The 26,442-nt window shown below is 54.7% G+C and overlaps 1 protein-coding gene across 1 annotated transcript in view; it reads right to left on the reverse strand.

The window, feature by feature from the left end:
• Positions 1–26,442, reverse strand: part of ITGA11 (integrin subunit alpha 11) — a 116,666-nt gene that overhangs the window by 35,236 nt on the left and 54,988 nt on the right. The window contains exons 4-10 of the mRNA XM_020286061.2: positions 22,037–22,128; positions 19,676–19,790; positions 16,576–16,703; positions 15,324–15,472; positions 10,575–10,719; positions 9,954–10,119; positions 8,423–8,493 (exon numbers count right to left, since the gene is read on the reverse strand). Of these exons, the coding sequence (XP_020141650.1) occupies positions 8,423–8,493; positions 9,954–10,119; positions 10,575–10,719; positions 15,324–15,472; positions 16,576–16,703; positions 19,676–19,790; positions 22,037–22,128 (866 nt within the window). The remainder of the gene's footprint in view (positions 1–8,422; positions 8,494–9,953; positions 10,120–10,574; positions 10,720–15,323; positions 15,473–16,575; positions 16,704–19,675; positions 19,791–22,036; positions 22,129–26,442) is intronic.

Raw genomic sequence — 26,442 nt, forward strand, 5'->3', positions numbered from 1 at the left:
CACGCATGAGCAGTTGCAAACTGCGACAAACGCAATCAGGGAAAACCATGGGGAGCTGTAATTTTGGTTGCAACGGGGGTCAGGGGGAGGCTTTTTGAGGACGTGATGTTTACCCAGACACCTGAAAGCTGGGTCGGTCCAGGCAGAAGGGCTGCAGAGAGGCCAGAGCCTTTGCTTTCAAGGAAGTGAGCACTGTTTGGTGGGGCTGGAGCGTTGAGTAAGAGGGGCAGAGAGGCTGGACATGGGGCTGCACAGAGAAGCCAGGGCCACGCCCCGAGGACGGGGCTTGGAGGGCGCTGTTCTACCCACTCATCGCAGGGCAAGTGATGCTGCCAGTGAAGCTTGGCAGGGAGACAGGAAGCTCCGGGTCCCGGAGGGGAAGTTTCCATGTACTGACTGCACGGCTATTTCCTGAGGCCCAGGCCCACTCACTCTCGGGGCTGCCCCTGCACCCCACCCCCAGCTTAGACAACCCCATGAACAGTGGGTGCAGGAAGACAAACAGCAAGCACTTGGAGGAGGAAGAAAGGTACCAGGGGCAGTGGGGGCCCAGGGAAGGTGGTGGAAGCAGGGAAGGGCCGCTTTCCTGGCCTGCCTTGGAGATGACGGGGCTGGGGGCAGATTGTCTGTATCCCAGCTTTGGGCTTTTAAAGCACAAGCGGTAAAGTCACCTCTCTGTCCCACTAAGCCCTCCCTGAACCCAGCTGGCTGGCTGGGTTTGAGGTTCCCACCACTTTAAAGAGTAAAGTTGATCTTATCAAAGGGTTAAAAAACCCTAAGCCTCTAGAGGTGGAACTGGCTGTTCAGACAGAATGTTTTTACGACTGTAAATAAGCTGGTCTTGGGAGAGGCTGTGCATCTGGTTATGTTTAACGCCGCACTTTCTAATTAGCCTGCTTCCTCCTCCTCCTCTGTGCTCGAGCCTCAGTCCAGGAGGCTCTGACAGTCTGTCGGGGCCAGGACTGGAGCCAGGGACTCAGATACTCGCTGTCCATGAAGTCACCATCGACATTCCTCGTACATGGGTGTGCTCCATTCTTCCTGCAGTGCTTTCTCACCCAGCCCCCTATTTGGGCTTACAAAGCCCTCATGAAGCCAGAAGACAGAGGTCCTTAATCTGCACTTGACAAATCAACATCTGAGGTTCAGAGAGGGTAAGGGACTTGCCCAAGGTCACACAGCAAATCAGAGGAGTGGCTGGGACTTTCACTGGGGAGGTGAGTTGGGCAGAAAAGAAAATATCCACCTGTTTTCCCCAAATCCAGTGTGGATCCTGCTTCCGGTTTCCCACCTGAACCCCCTCTGGGAGGAGAGACTGTCTGGGCTTGCCTTTTTTCCTTCCCTCCCTCTCTGCCTGCTGAGTCCAACTTCTCCACCTCATGGAGAGGCCTTTGAGGGTGAATTTTTGGCTCTGCAGGTGACAGGTGCACCTGCAGTGCATGGAGAAGGTCTAGGGATTCAGCTGGGGACCCTCACGCTGACTCTGCGCAAGCGGGGGCGGGTTGGGAATTCCCTTGGGACGCCTGGTCTGGCGGCGCTGGGCTGAGTGGTCGCTCCGGGTCTCTCACCTGTGCCACTTTAACCCTGGCAGCAGCTGCAGCCCTGGGCCCTTGGAGGGAGCCCCTTTCCCCAGAGTGGGTTTGTCGGGGCCGTGGGGCGCCTTCCTGAGGACAGGGGCACCAAAGCAGACCTCAGCATGCCACACACTTTGCACAGCTGGAGGAGCCCAGACACTTTGAGTTTGGAAAAAATCTGGAAGGGCAGGGCAAAAACAAGAGAGGGCCAGAGCCCTGCCAGCGGAAGCCAGGCGTGTGGGCCCAGCGAAACAAACAGAGGGCATTGCGGGGCAAAGCCGCGTCCCACGCGCTGCAGGCCTGGCGTGGTCTCCCCGAGTTATGGCCTCCTTTCCTGGGGCCACCCAAGCCCCCACCAGATAAGACCAGCGTGTGCCCGGGTGGCCTTGCATGCGGATGGCCCTTCCCACAAGCAGTTTTCCTGGCACTCCATGCAATCGTGAGGTCGGTCGCAGGCTTGGTAGCTGTCAGAAGGTCTGAGGCCAACTATGTCCTCCCCCGGGACATTGTACCTCTTCCTACTAGAGTGCGTGTAGCACCCGGGGTCAGATCCTGCCAGCTCTGCTCTCAGCTGCCCTCTGACCCGGCCTTTGCACCCGTCTGCTGCATGCTCCCTGGGCGTGCAACCCTATCTCCCAGAGCTCCGTGTTCTGGCCAGTCCATGTCTAAGCCAGGGTAGGCCACGGCTGCGGCACTGGAGGCAGCGTGGTCTAGGGCAGTGGTTCTCAACGGGGCTGCTTTGGCCCCCCAGGAGATGTTTGGCAATGTCTGCAGAGACTTTCGTGTTATGGGTGGGCAGGTGGTGTGGGTGCTCCTGGCACCTAGTGGGTGGCGGCCAGGGATGCTGTGAGACTTGCTGCGATGCACAGGGCAGCCCCACAACAAAGGGCTATCCAGCCCCAGATGTCACTGGGCTGAGGTGGGGAATCCCCGGCCTAGTGGTTAGAGCATTACAGCGTGAACTCCAGAGCCAGACAGTCCTGAGTTCCGTTTCCAGCTCCAAAGTTTCTAGATATGCAACCTTGGGCACATCGTTCTCTCTCTCTCTCTCTCTCTCTGAGCCTCAGAGTCCTCAGCTGTAGAACAGTTCTGCTGTGAGAGTTAGCATTTTTAATTCTTAGCCCAGTGTTTGCAGCCAACCAGTACTTGGTACGTGGTAGCTCTGCTCATTCGTGAGTTCACCCATGAGGCACCTCCCAGGAAGGCCGGGGGTTAAAGCAGAACGAGATCCCACAGTCAGGTTTGCCACCGTGGTAGCATGCGAGAAGTGCTCTGTCGGAGTCAGGGACAGGCTGTTTCGGGAGTGCCAGGAACTTCCCTGAAGTTCAGAGAGGTTAAATGATTTGCCTGAGCCCACACAGCCAGGCAGTGCTCTCCTCTTGCCCAGCAGTAATGGAATTAGGTGCTACACGCACTCTAGTAGGTAGAGTTACAAGGTCCCGGGGGAGGACATAGTTGGCCTCAGACCTTCTGACAGCTACCAAGCCTGCGACCGAGCAAGTGCCCTGCTGAGCGAGGCGGTGAGTGTGTAGTGGGTTAGGAAGGATGGTAAGAAAACCTTACTTGATTTATTAGTAAGTCTCCAAATGTACACTTCCAGTGCCAAGACTCAAGATTCGATTTCACAAGTATTTCCCAGGTATCTACTCAAACCTGAAGTTCAGAGAGGTTAAATGATTTGTCTGAGCCCACACAGCCAGGCAGTGCTCTCCTCTTGCCCAGCAGTAATGGAATTAGGATACCAGATGCCAGCATTTCTTCCTCCCAGCTCTTCTTGGCTTCTCTGAGGCAAGACTGAGGAGCAGTGCAGGTAGCTGCTGGCGGTCCCTGGGTAGTGTGATGGGACAGCCCCTAGAGGGCACCGAGGCTGTCCTCCTCCTCCAGACTCCCGTATAGTCACTGCAGAGGGGCTCGGCTCTGTGCCCAAGGGCCCTCCTAAGGCAAGTACCACATTTACAGGGTGGATGATGCTCTCACTAGCTGCTCCAATTCTGCCCTTAGAAGGCTTATTTCAATAGGCTTAACGTGGAGCTGAGCAGGTGATGCAAGGCTGGAGGTTCAGGTGGGGTGCGGGCAGGAAAGGCCCGGAAGTGGGCCCTCAGCCCCTCTGTGGTCAGGAGGCCCCCTCCTCGGGCCGTGCTGGAAGCCAGCAGCTGGGGTGGGGGCAGGGGACACAGTGCACCGACTCTCATTCCAGATCAGAGGGTTGGTTGTCTCTGGTCAGGGGTCCTGGGAATAGGCCCACGAGTGGAGTGCTGGGCACAAGGGCACATCCTGATGACATGGGGCTGGGCTTAGGAGGACCTGAATGAACTGGAAATGACTCCTGCCACCAGGCATCAACTTGCAAACCATCTGGAACAGCATGCCAGAAGACCCCATCTCCCATGGCCTGGCCTCCTGGGGAGGGGGCCAGGGCACAGCCTTGCCTGCCTGCCCACGCTGACAGGTGGAGGAGTCCACTGTTTAGGAGTATGGGGGTTCAGAAGGGTTTACAGCCTCCAGAGATCAACTCTTCAGTTTGCCATTTCTCTCATTTTTCTTCCTTGAAACAGCTTCTCACTTTGTCACCCCGGCTAGAGTGCAGTGGCATCATCACAACGCACTACAACCTCAAACTCCTGGGCTCAAGTGATCCTCCTGCCTCAGTCTCCCGAGTAGCTGGGACTACAGACGTACACCATGATGCCTGGCTAATTTTCTATTTTTAATAGAGACAGGGTCTTGCTCTTGCTCAGGCTGGTCTCGAACTCCTGAGCTCAAGCAATCCTCCTGCCTCCGCCTTCCAGAGTACAAGGACTACAGGCCTGAGTCACCCTTTCATATCTGATTGAATCAGATATGCAAAACTAGTTCAAATGCAAAACCCTTCGGGAAGATTACACCTTTAAGGCTTCAACTGCTGACAGCCTTAGATAATAGCCAATGCCCCTCCCAGCCAGCCCACAACCCCAGGAGGGCCTGGGACAGTGATGGCTGAAGAGGCAGGAGGATGGCAGGGCAGCTCACTGGGCGGCGGGAGGCTCCCTGGCCTTGGCTGGTTGCAAAGCTGAACTGGGCTCTGGTCCCGTGCGATCACCACGTGCAGGGTGAAAACAGACCTCACCCTTAGGTAAGAGAAAAAAATGATCTCTTCCCACCTTGAGTGAGTCACCAAGGTTTTTGTGTAGACAAGATCTACCCTCATAAAGCCGCTTCCTTCTGTAAACTTTTGGAGTTGGGGCAGACTTGTGGACTCCAGCGGGGCAGGGTCAGTGTGCCACTCCTCCCTGTCTGTGTGGGATGCGCATTCATATCCTCGCCCTCCACGTCTGCCCTCAGGGCCCACGGGAATCACAGGCTGTTGAAGTCTGCTCCCCTTTTGGAAGCATGGATCCCTTCTATAAGCTTTCTGGCAGAATCAGCAGCTCCTGCTTGATTACCCTGCTTGACAGGGAGTTCACCCCCCCCCACCCCACCCCCAGCAGGCAGCTAGCACTCACAGAAGCCTCTCCAGCTCTTGGCGACCTTTGCATTCATTTCCAAATGCTAATGGAACCACTGGCTTAAAAATCCATTCTAAAGTCTCACCAGGGACCCATAGCTAGCCTTCCTGATGGTAATTTTTGGAATATTCTCTCACCCTTTCAAGACTAGTTTCTAGCTCCCTAGTTTCCCACTGGTTCTGACCTTCCACCATCAGCCTTGTGGCCTGGAGCCTTGGACTCTGGGGGGTGTCCAGGTGATGTCTTGGAGTCTCCTCTCTACCCTGGGCTCTCCTCACTTCTTTCTCCTGTTGTTTTCACTCTTGCTCATTCAAAGTCTGGTTTCCTCGCTAGATAAGATGGCAGCAAACCAGGAGGTGCGGGGCCAGGCCTTTCTCCTGCATCTGAGAACATTCTACTAGAGCCCCTGCCCCAGGGCGAGAGACCTTTCCTTCTGCTAGAACCCAACCGGCCCGGGGAGGCTTCCGGCTCCAGGTTTCCAGGCAGCAGCTGTCTGAGGCCATCCGTGCGCACTGCTGGTGGGCGGGGCTCCCGCGGGCTCGCCCGGACCCGCTGCCCCGGACCCCTGGAGAGGTCTGGCCGACCCTGAGAGCTGAGGAGCTGGACCCCCGGGGACAGGAGAGCTGTGGCCCATCAGTGGCTGGCACCGGAAGACCTCCGCGCTCTCTAGCAGCCACCCAACGGCCCGTCACCGCGCCAGACGGCCCACCTCATTGCACCATCCCTTTGGATTTGGAAGGATTTTTGTTTATTTGTTTTTAATACTAAAGCATCTCAGATTCAAATGTGACTGTTGTCTCTTTAAAAGTTCCACCAGATGGAAACTTCAGGGGCAATAGCAAAACTAGAGTGTGTGGGGAAGAGGCACCCTGGCTCCTCTGGCTGGGAACAGGGGAATTGCTGCGTGCACCTGGAGGAGCTGCACCGGGCAGTCGTGACCTTGACTTGACCTTAGTAACAAGCAGGGGCTCTGAGCCTGGGGTCTCCCCACTCTGGAAGCTGAGGACCCCACGGGGCCTGTGAGGCCTCATCTTGCTCAACACGCCGAGCTGCGCGGGACATTTCCAAGGCCCAGCTCAAGCTTCGCTGAGTCCCTGAAGCCCATCTTAATGTCCCCTGCTTTCCCCTTCAGGTTCCTCGGTCCCTGGACATACATAGATCACAGTATTAGGAGCAGGAGAGTGAACTTAGTATCTGAGAGTCTTTCTCCCAGCTAGGCTGTGACCTGCTATCCGCTGAAATGTTACCTTAATGTCTTTCCTCAGTGCCTGTGACAGAGCCTGACTTGTAGGAAAAGATGGTTGTAGAACAAAGGAAACATCAGGACATTCATTTTCCTCACTGTCCCTGACATCAGGGCTGGAACTGCGCCCTGATTTCTTCCAGACCGTGCACACAGCTCTTTGCTCTCCTGCTCGCTGCCGCCCATGGCTGCTGAACTCCTTGTCCTCCAGGGTCCCTCTCCAGTGCCGCCCCCTTCCCCGCTGAGACCTTTCCTTCTGTGACACTCTGATCACATGTAGCCTTGGATAGCATTCTATGTGGACATGTCTGCCCCGTCGGCATTGAGTGGGGCTCTGCACAGGGCTCTGCAGCTGGACCCTCCTGCAGCTGCACACTTTTTCCTAGGAGTCACCTGTGGTTCCTCCAGCCACTTTCGACACTAGGGACTGCTGTTCTACACTGCTTGCAAGTTCACTCCTGGTGGCAAGAATCGTTTCCAGTTCCTTTTGGTACTTCAGTTGCATTTGACAAATGCCTGTTGGATTTAATTAAATTGCATTTCCTTGTTGCATGTTCTAATTGACCCTGACCCCAGAGTCTAGAGACCTGGGCTGGTCCTGCCGGAGCACATGACTCGCTGCCTGCCCTCATGCAAACGGATGCTGTCTCCTCTCTGTGCCCCGGCTCTCGGCCCTCAGACTGGGGGTCCTAAGGCCAGGGCTCTCACCTCTGATTCTCCCAGGGCCCAGCACGGACAAGGCCCTGAAAAGATGGGCTGACCCAAGCACATAAAGCAGGGTTATTAGCACAACCTGACCTTGCAGGGCTGTGCTGAGCATGATATGCGGTGCAGGAATCGCCTGGAACATTTAAACTGCTGTGCATATGTAACACGGCTGTCATCATGAGGGGGCAGTTATGTCATCCTGCTGTATTCAAGACAGAGACACGAAACTGTCCACATGCAGCTCAGGAACCTCTGAGGACGAGTCACGTCTCTGTCAGCTGCCTGCTGCGTGCTGTGTGTGGCCCCCCCCCCCTCCAATTTGGGATTTCTGACTCAGACGCCCAGAGCTCCCTGGCCCTGCTCTCACGGAGCAGCTGCTCGGGGTAGAGGGAAGAGTGCGAGCCTCATCTTTTTCACACCAATTTGACTTCAGCAGGTCTTTTAATCTTCTCATGACTCGATTTCTTTGTCTGTGACCCAGGAACAAGGAATCCTGCCCTGCCCGCCTCACAGAGGAGTTGGGGAAACGCAGAGCGATGGTGAAGGGGTATATAACTAGGAGGACTCACAGGCCCTTTCTGGCAAATCAGGAGGCGTGTAAGTACGCTCAGCCCAGCAGAGCGTGTGCATGAACACACACACATGCACCTGGGACACCTGTCTGTGTACAGCACACCCACAGGAGCACGTACGGTCAGTATGTTTCCCCATATGGGACTTTACAGTTTTATGAACAAGGCAAGACTTTTCAGTTTATAAAGTATTCTCACAGACATCGACTCTCTGTCCCTCTGACCAGCCTGTGAGGCCTCAGCCCCATCCTACGAGCCGGCACCAGGTGAGGCACACAGAAGCCGAGTGACTCAGAGCCCCAGATACGTGCTGCTGTGACACCACGTGCCCCTCCCTCTGCGGGCCAGGCCCCCCTGGACTTCTGCCATCTGATGCAGAGTCCGCACAGAGAGGGGTACCACGCAGCCACCTGACAGAGCATAGGGGGACATCTGGGCACCCTCCCAACACTGATGCAGGGATGTGCCCCATGTTGCCCAGGCCACCTCGGGCATGGTGCTGTTGGTGGCACGTGCCCTTGGTTTTGCCACCTGACCTAATTTTTGTGCAGGGCTCTGTAAACTGAATGGGACCTGGGTCCTGGGGGGGGGAATGCCCCCCTCACCACCTGCACACAGTGAGGGTCACCAAGCACCTTCCAGGTGGGTATGTGCCTTTGTCATTTGCAGTCCGCTCACTTCTGCAGAGGGCTTGAGACAATATGAGTAAGTGGGAGCCCCGGAACATGGGAGGCAGAGAGACCCCAAGAAAGAGGGACAGCGAGGGAGGGAGGCAGCCAGCTCATGAAGGAGCGGGGCAGAGTACGCGTGCGACAGACAGAGGGTGGCTGTGAACTGTACCTCCACCACGTGCGAGGAAAAGCCTGTCTGGGACATCTCCAGCCCGAAGGAGGTTTCGTTCTTGTTCGTGCCTAGAGCAGAGGGACAGAAAGACGTTAGCTCTCCGCCTGGTTGCTCGGCACCAGACACACCTGCAGCTCAACCCGCAGCTCCTGTGTCCCAGGCGTCGCCAGGAGACAGGGCTATCTGTCGGGGGGTCTGAGACTGGGGCTGCACAGCGAGGGGCACACAGCGCCTTGCAGGTGGCCACGTGGGGTTGTGATTAGCAGCCTGCTCACTTCTGAGAAGGGCTCTGGACAAGTTACACCGCAGGGCATGTGCACTGTAAGACTGCCGAAACGGGGGAGATCGAGAAAAGTGCATGGGAATAAACAGTGTGCACTCCTGGCAAGAAATGGAATCTCCCACTTTGTTCGCTCCTTTAGTTCACCAGACTTGGTCCCAGGTGCCTTTGGATGGTTCCCAGACATCAGATCGTCTCTCCGAGGGAGACCTGTCACCACTGCAGATTTGCATGAGGAACCCCCCGTGTGCAGAAAGCCTCTCCCCTCAGAGGGGTTCCCCAAACATCACCCACGGTGACCGTTTCGAGGGGAAATGCACGGATTTGGATATTAAGTTCTGTGTGGGTGTCAGAACTCACGTCCACACTTAGTGTTTATCTACCCTTGTTTACGAGGGCCACTCTTATCTCTTTTGGGGTGTCTGTAGTTCACCATTTCCAGTGCCCTGCGGGCTTCTCGGGCTTTGGGACGCTGCTTCTGTTTCTTTTTATAACCCTCCTTGTACACGAAGCCCGATATTGGAAGGGCCCACTGTAATAATATGTGGTGCAGAAGAGATCTATGCAAATCACAAGCAGGGCGGCATTCTGAAGGAACCCTGCAAACACCTGCTTTCGGTGGAGTGGGAGGCAGCGGTGCGTGGGGTTGAGGGTGTCAGACTGTGGAGTCAGGCCCAGCTGGGTTCAAACTAGGGTTGCCAGATAAAATAGAATTGAATTTGAATTTCAGACAATGAACAATTTTTTTTAGTGTAAGTCTGCCACAAATATTGTATTGTATTTTATTTTTTCCCCTCTGACTCAAAGTCTTTTATTTTATTTTTTATTTTTTTTATTTCAGCATATTATGGGGGTACAAATGTTAAGTATATTGTATAATGTTACGTATATTGCCCATACCCCCTCCCCCCTCGAGTCAGAGCTTCAAGTGTGACCATCCCCCAAATGTATTTCATTTCTGATAAGTCTGGCAACCCTCGTTCAAAGCCCACCACCTTCCCAGGCTACACGGGAGCTTCGCCAGGTCACTCCTTGGAGCTTTGCTTCGCTCGGTGGTAGAATGAGAACATCAGCAACGCCGTTCTTCAGGCTGTGCATGGAGTGCGTCCAGCGCGGAGCCACGCTCCGCTGTTGGCCTCCGTTGCCAAGGGAGGGCGCGTGCCAAGCCATCCCACTCCGTGGGACTGGATTTCGCTCTACTTGAGGCAAGCCCAGGAGAGCAGGCCCCTCCCGGCGTGCACCGCTCACCTTCCAGGCTGAAGATCCTGTCCCCCAGCGCATCAACGATGTCCTTCAGGGCCGCCTCATCCGTGACGTTGAAGAAGTGCTTGTCATCAGGGTCGCTGGCGATGTATTTGATCTCGTTTAGAAAGGTTTCTGGATTGATCCCCCTGCGGTTGTAGTAGCCCAGGACCTGCCGGGGAGCAGGGGCGGGAGTGACACACCGGGACAGGGCGCCGACCTCCCCACACGCCCCACGCGCCGGGACTGATTTTGGTCGTCACGGGTGCTCCTCGGGGTGCCACTGCGTTTTCAAACAGCTTGTTTTAGGAGAAGATAAGGCACCCGTGAGAAGCTAGGGTTCTCAAAGTGGGGAGCCTTGGGGGTGTTTTTTAGTTTTCTGATGTTTCAGAACCTTCCTGGCAATGGAGGGGAAAATAAACCCAACAACCCCACAAATTTGTGGGTAGGCCCGCGCAGGGCCGAAAGAAGATTCTCAGCTCGTTCTTTAGAAGGAGGTGAAGTGAGAAGCCCATTCATGGGCCGGACACTTGTTACACTGCCCGGAAAACACCCTCTCGGAGTCCCCAGGGTCCGGTGGCAAAGCCTCGGGGGCCTCCCACAGCCCTTGGGCAGGGCGGGACTCACAGCCACAGCGTATCTGGTCACATTGTCCCTCTCGCTCTGCTGGATCACCTTCTCCAGGTCCGGGCTGTCGTGGGACTCCCCGTCCGTGATGACAATCATCACCTTCTTGGCCCCTTTCCTGCCGCCCTTCTGGAAAGCCTCTGAGCTGGAACCCAAGCACAGGCATGGTGGCAAGAAGGAAGTGGGTGTGGCGAGGCCCCAACGCTCCTCCAGGGGGCAGCACAGACACCAGGACAGAGTCCCCCTTGGGCCACCCACAGGTATTAGAACCTCGGACCAAAGGCGTAGCTGGATTGAGATGACCCGGCTACTCTTTCACCAGCTGCTCACATGGGTCTTGCATCTGTTGTCTTTAAAAAGCGCCTTTAAAAAGCCCTGTTGGAGTCCTGACCTTGCTGTCTGGGGCAGGCCGAAGGGGTGAGGTGGACCTGGGAGGGGAGTTCATCGACCCTTAGAGGAGCTAAACTACTGGTTCCAAAACCAGCTGTGCATTAGAACTCTTGGGGGAGTTTTCAAAAAGTATTGGCCAAGTGCAGGGACGCGTGCCTGTAATCCCAGAACTTTGGGAGGCTGAGGCAAGACGATCACTTGAGGCCAGGAGTTTAAGACTAGCTAGTTAACATAGCAAGACCCCATTCCTACTAAAAACTTAAAAAGTAGCTGGGTGTGGTGGCATGCATCTCTAGGCCCAGCTACTCAGGAGGCTGAGGCAGGTGGATTGCTTGAGCCCAGGAGTTTGAGGTTACAGTGAGCTGTGATGGTCCCACTGCACTCCAGCCTGGGCAACACGGCAAGACCCCGTCTCAAAAAAAAAAAAAAAAATGATGCCTAGGCCCCACCTATGAAATCTCTGGGGAGGGTGGCCTGGGCATCAGTATTTTTCAAACGTTGCAATGGGCATCCAGAGTTGAGAACCACTTTCCTAAGTACGGAAAAGGTGGTTCAACATCCAAACACTAATCCATGAAATACATTCAGCAGAGCCTGACAAAGTTCTGGCTTCTCCCACAAGGGCTACTTTGATCCTATTTTGGGAAATATTAAATATCAAATTCCATGAAAAATATTTCTCTTTCTCACTTTTTATTTTGTTTTTCAGTGCCTGAGGCATGAGCTTGGCCCACCTGTGGGGCCATCCAGCCCAGGGGGCTGCAGTGGCGCAGTGACGTGGCAGGGAGGCTCTTGCAGCTGGCCATCGGGCTGCAGGGCATGAGCAACCACCACTGGCTCTGGGTGCCTCTGTGGCCAACCCTCCTTCAGACCACGAGGTTCTGAGAAGCACAGACATGGTCTCACCCATGAGCCTGGCCCAGCAGGTAGAAATTTCCAATAAGTATCTAAAAATAAATGTTACTCTTAGACCCCACGGTCATTCTTCCTGGGTCTCCTCGTGGCTGCCCACGGATTGAAGCTCTACAGTGACAGGTTTAAGGGTCACAAGCCTTTGGGTACCAGAGGTATCTCTTGTTATCTTGCACGCTGATGAGCTGATGTGCATGATTTAGATGTTGAGGAATTCACAAAAACCTGGAATAAATTAGTTCAGAACATCTTCAAGCTACCAGTGAAGAGAAAGAACCATCTACCATTCTCTTAGCAGTGCTGTGATATTCTGGATATGTTTTTTACTTAAAAAAAAAAAAAACTTTAATTTTAGCACGAGCTATGGACTGAGGCTGCAGAGGCACCCTCCACGTGACTAGAGCAGGGTTTGAGCTTGAGCCCAACCCAGCAGAGGGAGAACTCTACTATTCTCTCAGAGGAGCTTCTAGATGCTTCCATGACCTCATTGAAGGGCCAGGGCCAGGAATAAAACTCTATGCAAAAAAGTATAGCAGGGGAAAACCAGGTTTTATTGTATATGGAGCCAAGAACAATTTCAGGATCATATTTCCACGGAGTGGAACAGTGTGACTGCCTGTATGAGCCTCTAGTAGTGTGAGTGCAGCATGACTCATCAGATGCTAGACTGTGATTTCGTACTGGGTGAAGACACTTGGATTTGTTCCTTTGCAAATTAGATTACAAATTCCTTGAGAGCAGCGAGGTCTTTATACTCATAACAGTTTCCATGAACTTAGAAGTCACAGTGACCTGTGGAAATTTAGGCCACATCATGTCTGCTTTCTGCTCAAAACCTGCACAGGCTGCTCTTTCTCTCTGACCGTGGCTCACTGGGCCCTCTGGGATCTGGCCCGGCCTCTCTGAGCTCCTCATCCCTCCACTCCCCTTCCCCAACACTGGGCCCTTCCCTGCCCCTGGAAGGAGCCAGCACACTCCCCTCCAGCCTTCCTCAGCTGTGCACCTGGTCAACTCCCTCACCGCCTTCAAGTCGCCTCCCAGGGAGGCCTTTCCTCACTACCCCACTGATGTGGACTGAGTACCTGCCCTCTGCACCTGCTCCACTGGCTTTACCACGCTCCAGTCCCCGGAGTTTCTGTCTCCTTCCAGTATCCTGTGCTGTTTACTTGTTTGTTTGCATAGCGTCTGCCTCCCTCCCTAGAACGTGGGCTCCATGGGGGCAGAACTTTCGATCTGTCCTGTTCACTGATCTAGCCCTGGTGCCTGAAACAGAGTGAGGCGCATAGCACGCGCTCGATGGAAAGTGTTGCGTGGACAAAGAGGGAATCACACCGTGTGTTCAGCGGTCCCACCCCTGCCAGGCCACACGTGGCTGCCAGGCCGCCTTCTTCACGGGCACATCTCGTACCCGAGAACCCCCAGGGGCCACCCATGATCATTTTAACCGAAACATCAGCACCCTCAGAGTCTGGCTCCGTGCCATCTCTGCAGCTGCGTGGCTCGCTACTGCCCAGCACAAACCCCATGCCACGGTCAATGGAGCGCAGCTCTGTACCTGCACGTTCCTCGACTTTCCCTCCCCCTGCCCTCATCGGGAGGGAATGTCTTGTGGGGCACGTCTTCTCTCCACCTGCCCCTGCTGCAGTCCCAGGGTCTTCCCAGGACAGGCCACATGCCACCCTCTCCTGGACCTCTTCCCTGCCCCCACCCCAGCAGGGCCCCTCCCTCTCTTATCCTCACCAAGTTAGGGTCACAGTTAACACTTGTCACAGCTCCCCTATGGGGCGGGGAGCCACCAAGGCCAGGGGCCACAGGGTACCATCTTCGTAACCCCTCAAGTCCACGGCCTGGATCCTTGCCCTTTAGAGGGTGCACAGAACAAGGAATGCATTGTGAGTGAGCTAAGTGAGGAGAGAAACCTTTCACCTTGAAGGCACTGGCTGCAATTTGGGCCTGAACTGGCAGGCTGGGAAGGTCAGCATTTCAAACTCACTAGAGGTGAAGATTGCAACCCCAGTGGTGCTTGTGAGTCACTGACGTTCAACTACCTGGTGAGTCACACATGGTAATTGACCCGAGGGGGGTGGGTTGCAAAATGGGGCCAAAACAGTGGGCTTCACCCCTGTGCGACCGTGAGAGCCAGTGGTCACCGCCTTCCCGCGTTGCCCCAGCCACCTCAAAAGGGCCCACTGGGAGTCCCCCCCCCCACCCCAGTCGTGGCGTGACCGCAACACGGAGGAACACTCATTTAGGAAAAGCCTGAGCAAGTTTTATCGGCAAACAGAAATAGCCTCGTTGAGCAGTGACTTAAGCATAGAGAGTTGTGAGGTTGGAAAAATCTTAATCTTCTGACCACATGAAATCCTGATACTACAAAATGGCTCTTCATTTTGGAATTCTGTTAAACACATTGACTGACCCTATGTGGGGTGGGATTATAAGGTAACAGGACTGTGGTCCCACTGAATCTAGAAGAACTCATATTCACAGGTGTAAAATTTAAACATTTAATATTTAAATGCCTTTGGCATAGTCATCTTAGGAACTTAGCCGCAGGCTCAAGAGATCTTGGGGGATCTCTTTAAAATTGGCGCATTGCAGTGGGGGTGAGCACAACATTTTGAGCAAAAACAGCTCAAACTAGAACACGCATGTGGCCTTCTGCATGGACAATGCCTAGACATAACATTTATTTGGGTGAGTGAGTTCTGGTGTGATTTTTAAGGAGCCGGCCTCATTACTCTGCAATCTCAGGCATTAGATTTAACTAAGTTCTTCACAGCCCATTGATGACAGACACTCCACAGGGAGATCCTGCCCTCACAGAACCTACACGCTTCTCACAGGGGGTCTGTGGCAGGACGCAGTTTCCAAAGTCGGCTGCAACGACACGCCCCATCCCAAATGCTCTTCTGCAACACCACCTTGCTGTTCCTCCACCTGGAGGCAGAATCAAATTCTATTTTCCTTGAATCTGGGCTGGCCTTAGCAACTTGCGTGACCCATAGAATGCAGCAGGAGTCATATTCTGGGACTTTAGGGTCATAGGCAGTCTCCCTGTCCCTACCCGGGGCTCTTAGGAAGCTCGCTCTTGGGACGCTGCCTCTCAGAACCCAGTCACCACGTAGTGAAAAAAACCAACCCCCTGGCCGTGTGCAGGTACTTAGGTCACCGGCCCTAGCTGAGCTCCCAGCTGACAGCTAGGGACAGTTGCCGGCCACGTGATTGTACCATCTTGGACGTCTAGCCCAGTGGAACCTTCAGAGGACAACAGCCCCAGCTGACCCCAGACTGCAACCATGCGAGAGAACCCAAGAATCAACAGCGGAGCCCGGCCAACCCCCAGAACTTGGAGGCATCGATACATCATTGTTTCAAGGCACCCAATTGTGTGGCAGTTTGTTACACAGCAATAGATAACTGGGACAGTATTTGAGATCTAATTACCGAGCAAATTCGATGCCAAATGCTGTCCGAGTCTCTGTTCCTCCTCTCTGCTCAATGTGGCTGGCGGCTTCCACCACGTCCTTCACAGACCTGTAGTCATTGAGATGGAACTCATGCACCGCGTCTTCCCCGTACTGGACAACTCCGACCTGTGATTTGGAGGAGAGGGTGACGGAACATCGTGACTCCCTGAAGCTTAGATCTTTGGTGGCAGGACCCCGGGAGCTGCCTCTCTTTCTAAGACGGATGATTCTGGAGTGAGGAGGGCTGAGGACCTTCCCAAGATGGTGAAGGGATGCGGATGGCTTGGTGGGACAGGTGGGGGGTGCATACAGAGAAAGGAGACTTCGTGATTTAAAGAGAAGCCCAACAATTACGTTTCTTTCTTAGAAAGACAGAAGTTCAGCATAGAGTCAAAGTCTAAAATATTAGGACCAGTGTGGGTGGAAGGAAGGCCATGAATCTGAGGTTCCTTAAAACATGGAAGAGAAGATGTTCTTTTATCCTTGAGGTTGATAGAATGTTGACAATATTGAAGCTTCAAAATGAACAAAAACCCTTAAAGACCTATGGTAGGAACAGAACAATGAAACGTTACTGTTGGATGGGCCCACAAAGGCCGGTACAAATGTCCTTCTAATGCAGGACCCTAACCCGATGCCCTAAGGGATGGTCTTCCAGTGGCAGGGACTTGTTAGTTCATGAGAACCTTCCCTCCTTTTTTAATAGCTCTAACTGTTCCAAATCATTTCTTAGATTGGCTTGAAATCTGCCATCATACAAATTATTTTCATTGGTCCTTGTTCAGCCAAAACAATAGGGAATAAACCTACCCCCTCCTTAGCCAGGCAGCATTTCAAGTATGAGCTGGCAGCTCGTACCTCCTCCCCCTCTGCCTTCTCTCCAAGGTCAGTACGCCTAATCGTCCCTGTGCCTCACCAACAGGGCTCAAGGGGCCACTCAAGCACGCCTTCCTTCCTTCTCTCTCTCTGGCTGGTCACAGTCTTCGCAGGTGGTGTCTCTTCCAGAAGACAGAGTTTGACCCATGAAGTGAGGCCTCCCCTAAACTGTCCCTTGATGTGCTCACCAGAGGTGGGTGGCCTGGGCTGCAGGCCCTGGTGTTGGCTGCCCCGCCATCCGTTTCACCTACACCTCCTTGGTGCATGCAGAGATGCCCCCTCACACCCCACGGCAGCACCTGCAGGGTTTGGGGTCCCTGTTCACAGGAGGAAAGAGCCCCAGAGAAGCTCACCTGGATCTGCCCCGGGCCGATGTAAAACTTCTTCAGGATGTTGATGAGGAAGTGCTGAACCTCCACCCAGGGGTAGATGCTGTTGGAGCCATCCAGGACAATGACAATGTCCATGTAGGTCTGGCACCCTGGGAAGTGGGGTCACGGTTATGGCTACCCAAGGAGCCAGTGTCTGTAAGTCTCTGATTCTCCAAACAGTTGTTCAAAGGGTGACAGAAGAATGACTCTGCCACATGTGTGTCATTCCTGGTCCTGGGGAGCTGTCCTTGGGCTGGACATTTATTTGGGCAACATCAATGACAAGCCCAGGAATTCCTGGCTCTGTCCCACCATCTTGCTGGCTGTTTGAACACAGCTTAAATTCAGCTTGACCCTCTCTGCTCCTGGGCAGGGACTGACCTGACTCCTGCTGATTGGCCAATGCTTCTGAGGTGGCCAGCGCTGCGCAAATCAGTTGTCACTGTCATGGACAGGCTGGCACTGTCACTTTCAGCCTGAATGAATTGAGTTCCCTCTTTGGGAGGCAGCTATAATGTCATGGCCAGGAATGTGGCATCCAGACTGACCCCTGACTTTGCCACTTTCTAGCTGTGTGACCTGGGTCCACTTACACAACCGCTCAGCCCCTGTCTTCTCTAGCGTAGAAGAGGCACAGTGGCGGTGCAGAATCGCCACGAGAAGTCCACGAGAAGATGCTGCACAGGGCTGAGCACAAAGCAGGTGCTCAACGAACCTGAGCTGACCCTGTTCTTTATTTCATTAAGCAAACCACTAAGTTAACCTGGCCCTGACATCCTCGGGTCACGCTCTCACGCCTCTGTCTCTGCCTCTGAACACAAAGGCAGAGAACACAACTTCTTCATGTTCTTGTAATATTAATGCCAAATTAAAGGGAATAATAAAAGCCAACAAAGAATATTAATAAAACATTAGGACCATAACAAATGTAAAGTAACCCCACCTCTTTGAAAATCTAAGTAATTTATCTTTGTTAATGGTTCCAGCTGCCCTGAACCATTGCATACCCGCTGTGTCTGGGCATCTGCTTATTTTGACGGGCGGATTTTCAGGCAGTTATAAAATCTGCTCTACCACAATGCTGCAGGAGCCTTTTGTGTGTTAACCATTCCAGTAGTTCTTGCATCATGAAGGGGTGGCATACTGAAGTTAGGGCTCACCAGACAGAGGAAGGTGGGGCGGCTTTGACACAGGTGCCTGCTGCATTATGTTTAATAGAGCATTTTAGAAGTGTTTGCGTGACTTAGCTGTTCAGCCACTTCTTGTCCCACCTGCATACTGGGTCCAGCATGTGACGACGTAACACTTCTGGCATGACAGAGCCTGATAGATTTGTCCTCTTCTAGTTGAGTTTAGCTCAACACACGTGGAGTGAGCACCTGCTATGGGCAGGAGCCCTGCAGGGTGCAGGTGGCCACAGAGGTGACTGAGACAGAAACTCCTTGATTCGGAGGAGTTTATGATCCAGTGGTAGGGACCAGGTTTCTTTTATTTTTAAACCAGTTTTACTATTAGAATGCATTTATTATTATGGATTTCTTTCTTACAATTTCAAATTTTTCTTAATTTTTTTTTTTTTTTTTTGAGACAGAGTCTCACTTGTTGCCCAGGCTAGAGTAAGTGCCGTGGCGTCAGCCTAGCTCACAGCAACCTCAAACTCCTGGGCTCAAGCGATCCTCCTGCCTCAGCCTCCCAAGTAGCTGGGACTATAGGCATGCGCCACCATGCCCGGCTAATTTTTTCTATATATATTAGTTGGCCAATTAATTTCTTTCTATTTATAGTAGAGACGGGGTCTCGCTCTTGCTCAGGCTGGTTTTGAACTCCTGACCTTGAGCAATCCGCCCGTCTCGGCCTCCCAGAGAGCTAGGATTACAGGTGTGAGCCACCTCGCCCAGCCGAATTTTCTTAATTTTTAAGACACCTTGGTAAGAAACTGGCTTTAGGTCTGTGGTTGCTAAACTTGGCTGAACACTCCCTTGGGGAACGTGCGCGCACACATGCGCACACGCACGTGCACACACACGCACACACTCCTACTGAATTAGAACCTTCATGGGCGTGCCCTGGAATCTGTATTTGATACGCTCAGGGCGATGCTGCCGGTGGGCCAGGTGAGGACAACAGGAGATTAGTGATGCTAGGACAGTCACATCTTGGCCTGGAGGGACCAGCAGTCTAGGGCGGTGACAGTCACTAGAGGACCCCTCACGTGCCCTGATCTCAGCCTCCCCCTCTGCCATACCCTGCCTTTCCCTCTGCCATTTTGTGTGAGCAGAAGCCATGTCCCCTAAGAGGACCACTCTCCCGCCCCACTGCGTGGATGCTTCCTCCCCTACCCCCAGCGCCATGCTCCCTCCTTTGACAGCCCTGTTGTTTGGAGGCTGGGCAAGCTCGAGGTGCTAATCCCCTCACCCTCCATAAAGCGGGCAGCAGCTGCTTGGGTGATGGTGTTCAGCCCAGAGGAAACAGTGAGGCTCACAGCCAAGAAGTCTGGGCTTGCGGAGGCAAGGTCTGGCCATTAATTCCCAGGTTTTCTTGGCGTGGGGAGTGAGCGGGAGGTTTTGTGCTCCACGAGGCTCTGGGCAAGCTGGACAGAGCTCCCTGAAGCCCAGGAGCAAGGGCTGGGTGGAATTGATCACCAAGGAGATTTCTGTTCTCCTTGGCCCTCCACCTACAGGGCTACTGCACTGCACAAGGTCAGGGCGCCATTCACACTGTAGTCTAAGTGAACAATGTGCCCAGAACTGTGCAGTGCATAGCTTGCTTGCTGGTGGTGGCCCAGCCTGGTGACCTCCTCCATGCCCAGGGTTTTTGCAGTGAGCCCCCTTGATGCCAGGATTGTCTTCACAACCTGAGCTCATTCGCTCCCCACCAGCATGCTGTGGGGGAGAGCAGGCCAGGATTCCAGTTCCCACAGAGGCCCAGAGAGGTGGAGTGACTCGCCCCAGGTTGTTCAGGGGCTGGGCAGGGCTACAGCACAAACACTGTTTCTCAGCCACAGGAGAGCAGTGGTCAGAGCCCCGAGCCTCTCTGGACTGTCCACTGCTCAGCCCGAGGCTGCAGATTCGAAGCCACTTACTTTGGAGAGCTGGGGCCACGGTCTTGGAGAACCTGAAGTTGGAGTTGACTCTCGAACACATCCCTGTGGTGTAGTAGGAGCTCCCACACTCGTGCGACCAGAGCGGGCTGCAGGCCTGTGAAGCGGGGTGCAGACCCCGTCAGTGACAGGGCCCCGGAGCGGGTCCGGGTCCAACGGCCTGAGGCCCAGCTCCAGGCCCAAGACAGACCAGGGGTTAGAGGGTCTCTGTGAGTCTAACTGGACTCTCTCTTGCTGCTATGTGTTAATACACATAATAGTTTCCTTTGTTCCAGGTGCAATGGAGCAAAACTAACCTGGAGTCCCCTTCCATTCTTTTTCCAAGGCCCCCTTCTCCATCCCGTCATTGAGGGATCCTCGCCCTGCCTGCCACGCAGCCTGGGGAAGCCTTTTCAAACACCAGAGTGCACCCTTCACGGCTCACTAGAATAATTCCTCTGTCTGAAGTGGTCGCCTGAGGGTCTTTAAGGACCAATTTCCAGGACTGGGGCTCAACAACATGCTGTGGTTCTTACTAGGGGAAAAAATGTCACCATTCTGTTTGTGAAATTTGCTACCAAAAACATTGATGTCACCCCTCTTTGAAGGACTAAGTGACGAGTCCCTCTCGGAGACATGTCCTTAAAAATGAAAGCCCAGCTCCATGCCACCATTGCTGCCCTGCTGTTAGGAAACCCAGGGCTACATTTCATGCTATAATTTACTTTGGTTTTAGGGGAGTGATTTTTCTATTTGCAACCCCTTTCTTTAATTAGCTTTATTTTTTTTTAAACCAGATCTTAAAGGTTATGTTTCATTTGTCATTTGTTGAAGCTGCTGTAAATTGTTTTTGGAAGTAGGGGAAGGATAAAGAATGGATAGATGGATGGACGATGGATGGGTGGATGATGGATGGATGGTGGAGAGATGATGGATGGGGGGATGGATGATGGATGGGTGGATGATGGATGGATGCAGGAAAGGATGGATGAGGGGATGAGTGAATCAATGAATGGTGACTATTTATAAACCAGTGACTCAATCTACCCACAGAAGCCCCTGTGTGCGTGTCCCACCATTCTTCTCGGGCCGTCACACCACCTTGTGAAGTAGGCGAAATCAAGCTAGTAGGAATGTGACAAGGAGCCCGAGAAGGAAAGGGGTCAGAGACAAGGCCCCTGACAGCTATGTGTGCAGACGGGGCCGGCATCCTGCTTTGCCCCTGGCTAGGGTAATGAGGGGCTGTGGGCTGAATGTGCATCAGGCACCCACGACCTTCCCTGGCAGGGCCACTCTGTTCTCAGGCCCCCGTGTGCCCCAGTCGTCCTGCTGTCCTGGTGTCCTGACTCCACGCCCCAGATGTCTCAGCTGTCAGCAGAAATGGACTGAAGGGACTGAGGGACAAGACTGAAGAGTGACACAAGCCCCTTGTCTAAAAATGGGTGGTGCTTCTTACTGGGGTTTCCAGGATAATTTTCCTCTGAAGTCTCCTCTTGCAGCTGTTTCTGGGAACTGTTAGTCCCAGAAGGGTCCTGTTTTGGACCCCGAATTGCCCACGCTCATGGCGGCTGGCTGCGACGTGGAGGCAAGGAGCAGACAGTGCCGACAGGTCACGCCACCTACACTTGGTGCTACGTGCTCGCCTGAGGGGCTGCAGCAAGCACCGCCTGCTGCTGTCTTTCGTCCCCAACGTCAAGTCGTACATTGCTCGTGTGCCCGTCCATGCTCTGACCAGAGGGTAAGCTCCAGCAGGGCGGGGGGATCTCTGCTCTGCTGAATCCCAGTGCCCGGCATTGGGTTCGTGCATAGTAAGTGCTCAGAAAAACTGTTGTTTAAATGAATGAATGTTTCTACCACCTCAGCCTAGATACTCTCTTCTCTTTCTTGCCAAGACCCGTCTCTTCTTTAAAGACAGAGCAGGAAGCCCCTCCAGCCTTCTCCATCTAATCCTGGGTAGCCCAGAAGCCTGCCGCTCCCTGTCCCTTCCCTTGGGTGCAGCAAGTCTCTGTTTACTCACCTGTGACTTGCCTTCCCCTAGCGTGTGTGTGCAGCCTGTTTCTTTCTCCAGACCTCGCAGAGGTTTGGCCTCTGCCCAGAACACGCACTTCCCAAGGGGAGGGGCTGGCCCCCATCCGGCTGCCTCTACTTATTTTCGATTCGCTCAGTCCTCTTTCCTGCCTGCACCGTCCCGCGAGACACACGCAAGGCCCAGCGGCTCAGAGGGGAGAAAGTGGGAGCTGGGGAGGAGCAGCCCCCCAGCCTGGTGGGGGCGGGGCAACGGGGTGTGGGGTGCACAGCAGCGCGTGCGGGGAGATGCCCACCCGCCCTCCACTTCTGGCCCGGGCAGCGGCAGGTGGCTCTTACCAGGAAGCTGTTGTCCTTGGGGTTGGTGGCGAGGCTGAGGCCGAGGCGCATGTTGTCCTTCCGCTCGGACACATTGGACAGGGTGACCCTTCCTAGGTGAGGGGAGAAGCTCAGGCTGCAGCCCCTGCCGCCCACCCTCCGCCCAAGCCTGCTGCTGCCGCCGGTCACCGGAGGTGCCCACGGCAGGGTCGGAGCCGGGCAGAGTCCACCCGACTCCCCCGCCCCGGGACCCTGCTCTCCTGCTCGTCGGGGCGCCCGCCACAGTTTACTGAGCCCTTTCCCGGACATGGCTCATTACTTCCTCACCACTCCCCGTGAGACGAGGAAACTGAGTCTCAGAGAGGCCAAGCAACCTGCCCCAGGTCACACAGCAAGCACACAGCAGAGCCTTCCACCTCCTGGGCCAGGGACTTTCCTCCAGCCATCTGACTGGGCCCCGACGTCCCCCTGTGACCGCCCCCCCAAACACGCCATGTCGTCCCCCCCGGGCTGGCCTCCTCTGTGCTGCGCCCCCTCACGCTCTCCTTCCAGCCCACCCCCTCAAACTGACAGTCCTGGTCCTACATGTGACAACCGGGAGGACTGTCTCGCACAGGCAGCAAACAGCCAGCGTCACGAGAGCCTTGCAGAGGTTCAAGGCCTTGCCGGGAAGCTGGCTCTGGAGTGGCTGCCGGGAGAGGTGTTCGGGACAGGGTTGCCAGCCCGCCAGGTGTGGGGCGGGGTTGGCTCTGTGGCAGAGCAGAACCACACTAAACGACGTCAGTGTAGGTTTCACCCGGCCGTCCCACAGCACCGGAAGGGAAGTGAGCTGGAACGCCCTAGAAGCATGCCCGTGGCACGCGGGAAGGGGGGAGTTGGATCTCAATCCCCGAGAGTGTGTCAGCTCCAACCCTCTGTGAGACGCCGCCCCCACTTGCAGGAGGGGACATTCCCAAGGCTTGGGAGGCCCGGCCAAGAACGGTCTGGGTTCTGCTTTGTGGGGCTCTGCCCGGCTCTGGGGCACGGGGGACGGGCGCCCGGCAGAGCCCAGCTCGTGGGCCACGAGGCTGCTCTGTGGGCCGCAGGAGGAGGGCAGCTGTGCTTTTTGTCTTTTCCTTTCAGTTTTCCTTGGTTTTTAGTAAGGCGTCTTATGAAATCCACCCCTGTTGGCTGGGCTAAGTGACTGGATAGTGTTCCGTTTTGTGTGTCGGGCAGGCCAGAGAGAAAACAACAGGAATATCCCCGGAGTCTGCGGCGCCTCATGGTCTGCACAGTGCCGCCTGCTCCTGCCCTCGCAGGCCGCTCTCGGTCCCGGGAGGCCCCGGTGCCCCCATTCCCATTTTACAGACGAGAAAACGGAGATGTAGAGAGGGTGAGTGGCCTCCACAAGGTCACTGGCTGGTAAATAAAAGGGTGGGGACTTTCACCAGATCATCTACGTTTCGTCCTGAGTCTTTCGTTTTTCTCTGATGGCCTCAGGAGAGGTGGGGACCAGAGGAAGCCCCGGGCTGGACTGGGTAACCTCTACTCCCTGCCGGCTGGAGAATTCTGCCTTCGTTTGTTTAGGGACCCATCCCTCACACCCCTGCCCCTCTTTCCCCCCTCTTCCCTGGGACTGAGGTCCCGGGGAAACTGCTGCCGGCCGGAGGCAGGAAAGACCCCTGCATGGGAGTAGGAAGGGCTCCGGCTCACGCCCCACCGTGCCCGGCCCCTCTGTGTGTGTGGGGGCGATGGGACTGTCGCCTGCGCCCCCAGGTCCTGGGGCACAAGCCCCTCCTCGCACAGGGCCTGGCTTCCGGAATCACATCGCCTCCCCCAGCCCCTGCCCCTCATTTAACACCCTGACTCCACGCGTGGTGGACTCCTTCCCGCGGAGGTGTGGACGGGCGACACCCAGGTAGCCTTCCCTGGAGAGGGAGGAAAGAACGTTCCTGGCACCGCGCGGCCCAGTGCCTGGAAAGGCCGTAGGAAAACCCAGGACTCAGGTTTCCCCGCCTTGCGTTTTCCACCGTGGGATAAACTCACAGATGTTCTTTCTGCCCTGTGTTTTCTTCTCAGCAGGAGGGAGAGAACCGCCCCTCAAATGAAGAGTCATTTTCCTCTGTCCCGACTCACTCTGCCACCCACTGCCTGCTGGGCTTATGCCCCAGCTCAGAAGTGCTTTCCAGGCTCTGGGGGCCTTATGTCTCCCCCTCCCTCTGGAGGGACTCGGGGCTCACGTGGGACACCAGAGCAGCAGAGAAAACCGAAGGCATCACGGGCAGCGGGCACCAGAGGAAGCGCCGAGCTCACACAAGCTGGCTCACCTGTCCATGTCCCTGCCCAGACTGCCGGCTTTGCTCAGTGGACTGGGCCTAAGCACAGAGCCTACATCTCCCCGACCCCTTGCTCACCCTGGCCTTTCTTTATGTTCTCCAATGGAGCAAACTGGTTTTCACCACAGGGCCTTTGCACTTGCTGCCCCTCTGTCTGTAATGCTCTGTCCCCACCTGACTCCATCAGGCCTTTGCTCACATGTTACCCGCTTGGAGAGGCCTTCCCTGAGCAGCTTGCTAAGATTACCCCGCACTCCGCCACCCCAGCCTCTTATCGCAGCACCTGGTTCACTGCACAGCATTGTCCCTACCCGAAACTATCTTGCTTCCTAATTTGTCAACTCGACTATTGTCCTGCCCTGGCCAAGCCCCTTGGTTTCTTATTCTCTGCTGTATCCCAATAACTGGTACAGTGCTTGGTACACACTAGGTGCTCATTAAAGGTTGGGGACAGATTAGACCTGGAATGGATTCTAGCGGTTGTTGAGTCCACTCGCCTCACGTTACACATGGCAAACTGAGGCTCAGAGAGAGGAAGTGAGCTCCCTGTGGACACACGGCGAAGAAACGGTGCAGCTGGAAGAGTTTGTCCTGTCTGGGAAGCCTGTGCTGTCAGGCGGTGACGATAGGGAACCACACGCCACCAACCAGCCACCACCGCACTCAGACTCACTGTTTCCTCTCTGAAGTTTGGGCCCCGGCTGCTCTGGGTTTTGAACTCCCCACCCACGGTGCTGATGCAGATGTGGACAGTGGGAGCCTCCGGCACCATGTGACAGACAGCTGGCTGTGCTGGGGATCAGAGTTCTCTGGGCTTTCTCTTGGATGCCGGCCTTTCATCCCTGGCTTGTCTCCTGAACCTCTGCCATCTCCCCTAGCGGGCCCCACTGCCCTTCCCATCCCAACCCTCCAGGGAGCCCATCCCTGCTCTAGGGCAGGGGCTCCCCTCCTAGAAGGGGGTCCTGGCTCTGGGGAAGGCCATTCCTCCAGGGCGAGGCCTGGAATTGCAGCTCTTCAGCGCGAATGAAGAGCAAACGGCCCCGCAGCTGTCTGACATGTAGGACAAGGGGAAGTGCTTTAGTGGTCTGGTGTGTGCACTTTGTGGATGCACACGCATGCACACATACTCAGACATACACATGCACCCACATGCATGTGCATGCACACACTCACACTCATGTGCACACACACTCAGACATATACATGTGCATGCACACACCCAGACACACGTGCACACACAGACATATACATGTGCATGCACACACACCCAGACACACGTGCACACACAGACATATACATGTGCATGCACACACACCCAGACACACGTGCACACACACAGACATATACATGTGCATGCACACACACGTGTGTACACACATACATATGCATGCACACATACTTACATATATACATGTGCACACACACATGTGCATGCACACACTCAGACATATACATGTGCATACACACATACATGAGTATGCACACACACTCAGACATATTCATGTGCAGGCACACACAGACACACATGTGCACACAAATACATGTGCATGCACACACTCAGACACACACATGTGCATGCACACACACTCAGACATACACATGCGTACACATATACACAAGTAGATTTTACGAGGGTTTCGGAGGCTGAGGGCTGCTCGCAGCATCTCCCAGCTTCTGCTCCAGAGCTCGCCTGGCAGCTCCGCAGAGAGGAAAGCCTGCATTTCAGAAAGGCAGTGTGGTGCGTGGTTAAAGGGAGCCCGTAGACTGCCTGCATTTCAGAAAGGCAGTGCTGGGCAGTGGTTAAAGGGAGCCCGTAGACTGCCTGCATTTCAGAAAGGCAGTGTGGTACGTGGTTAAAGGGAGCCCGTAGACTGCCTGGATTGGAATCCTGGCTCTGCTGCTTGTTAGCTGGGTGACCCCTGGCAGGTCCCCTCACCTCTGCATGCTGTCATTCCCCATCTGTTCCAGGGCTAAATCCCATATGGGTACTGCTCGGACTAAACGTGCCTGGCACATGGTGAACATTACCTAAGATACATGAATGTTTGCTATTGTTGCTGTTATTTCAAAATCAGAAAGAAGACAGGAAATATTTCTCTCCTGCTGGGAGAG

The sequence above is a fragment of the Microcebus murinus genome, chromosome 6, assembly GCF_040939455.1.
Source record: "Microcebus murinus isolate Inina chromosome 6, M.murinus_Inina_mat1.0, whole genome shotgun sequence".
NCBI lineage: Eukaryota > Metazoa > Chordata > Mammalia > Primates > Cheirogaleidae > Microcebus > Microcebus murinus.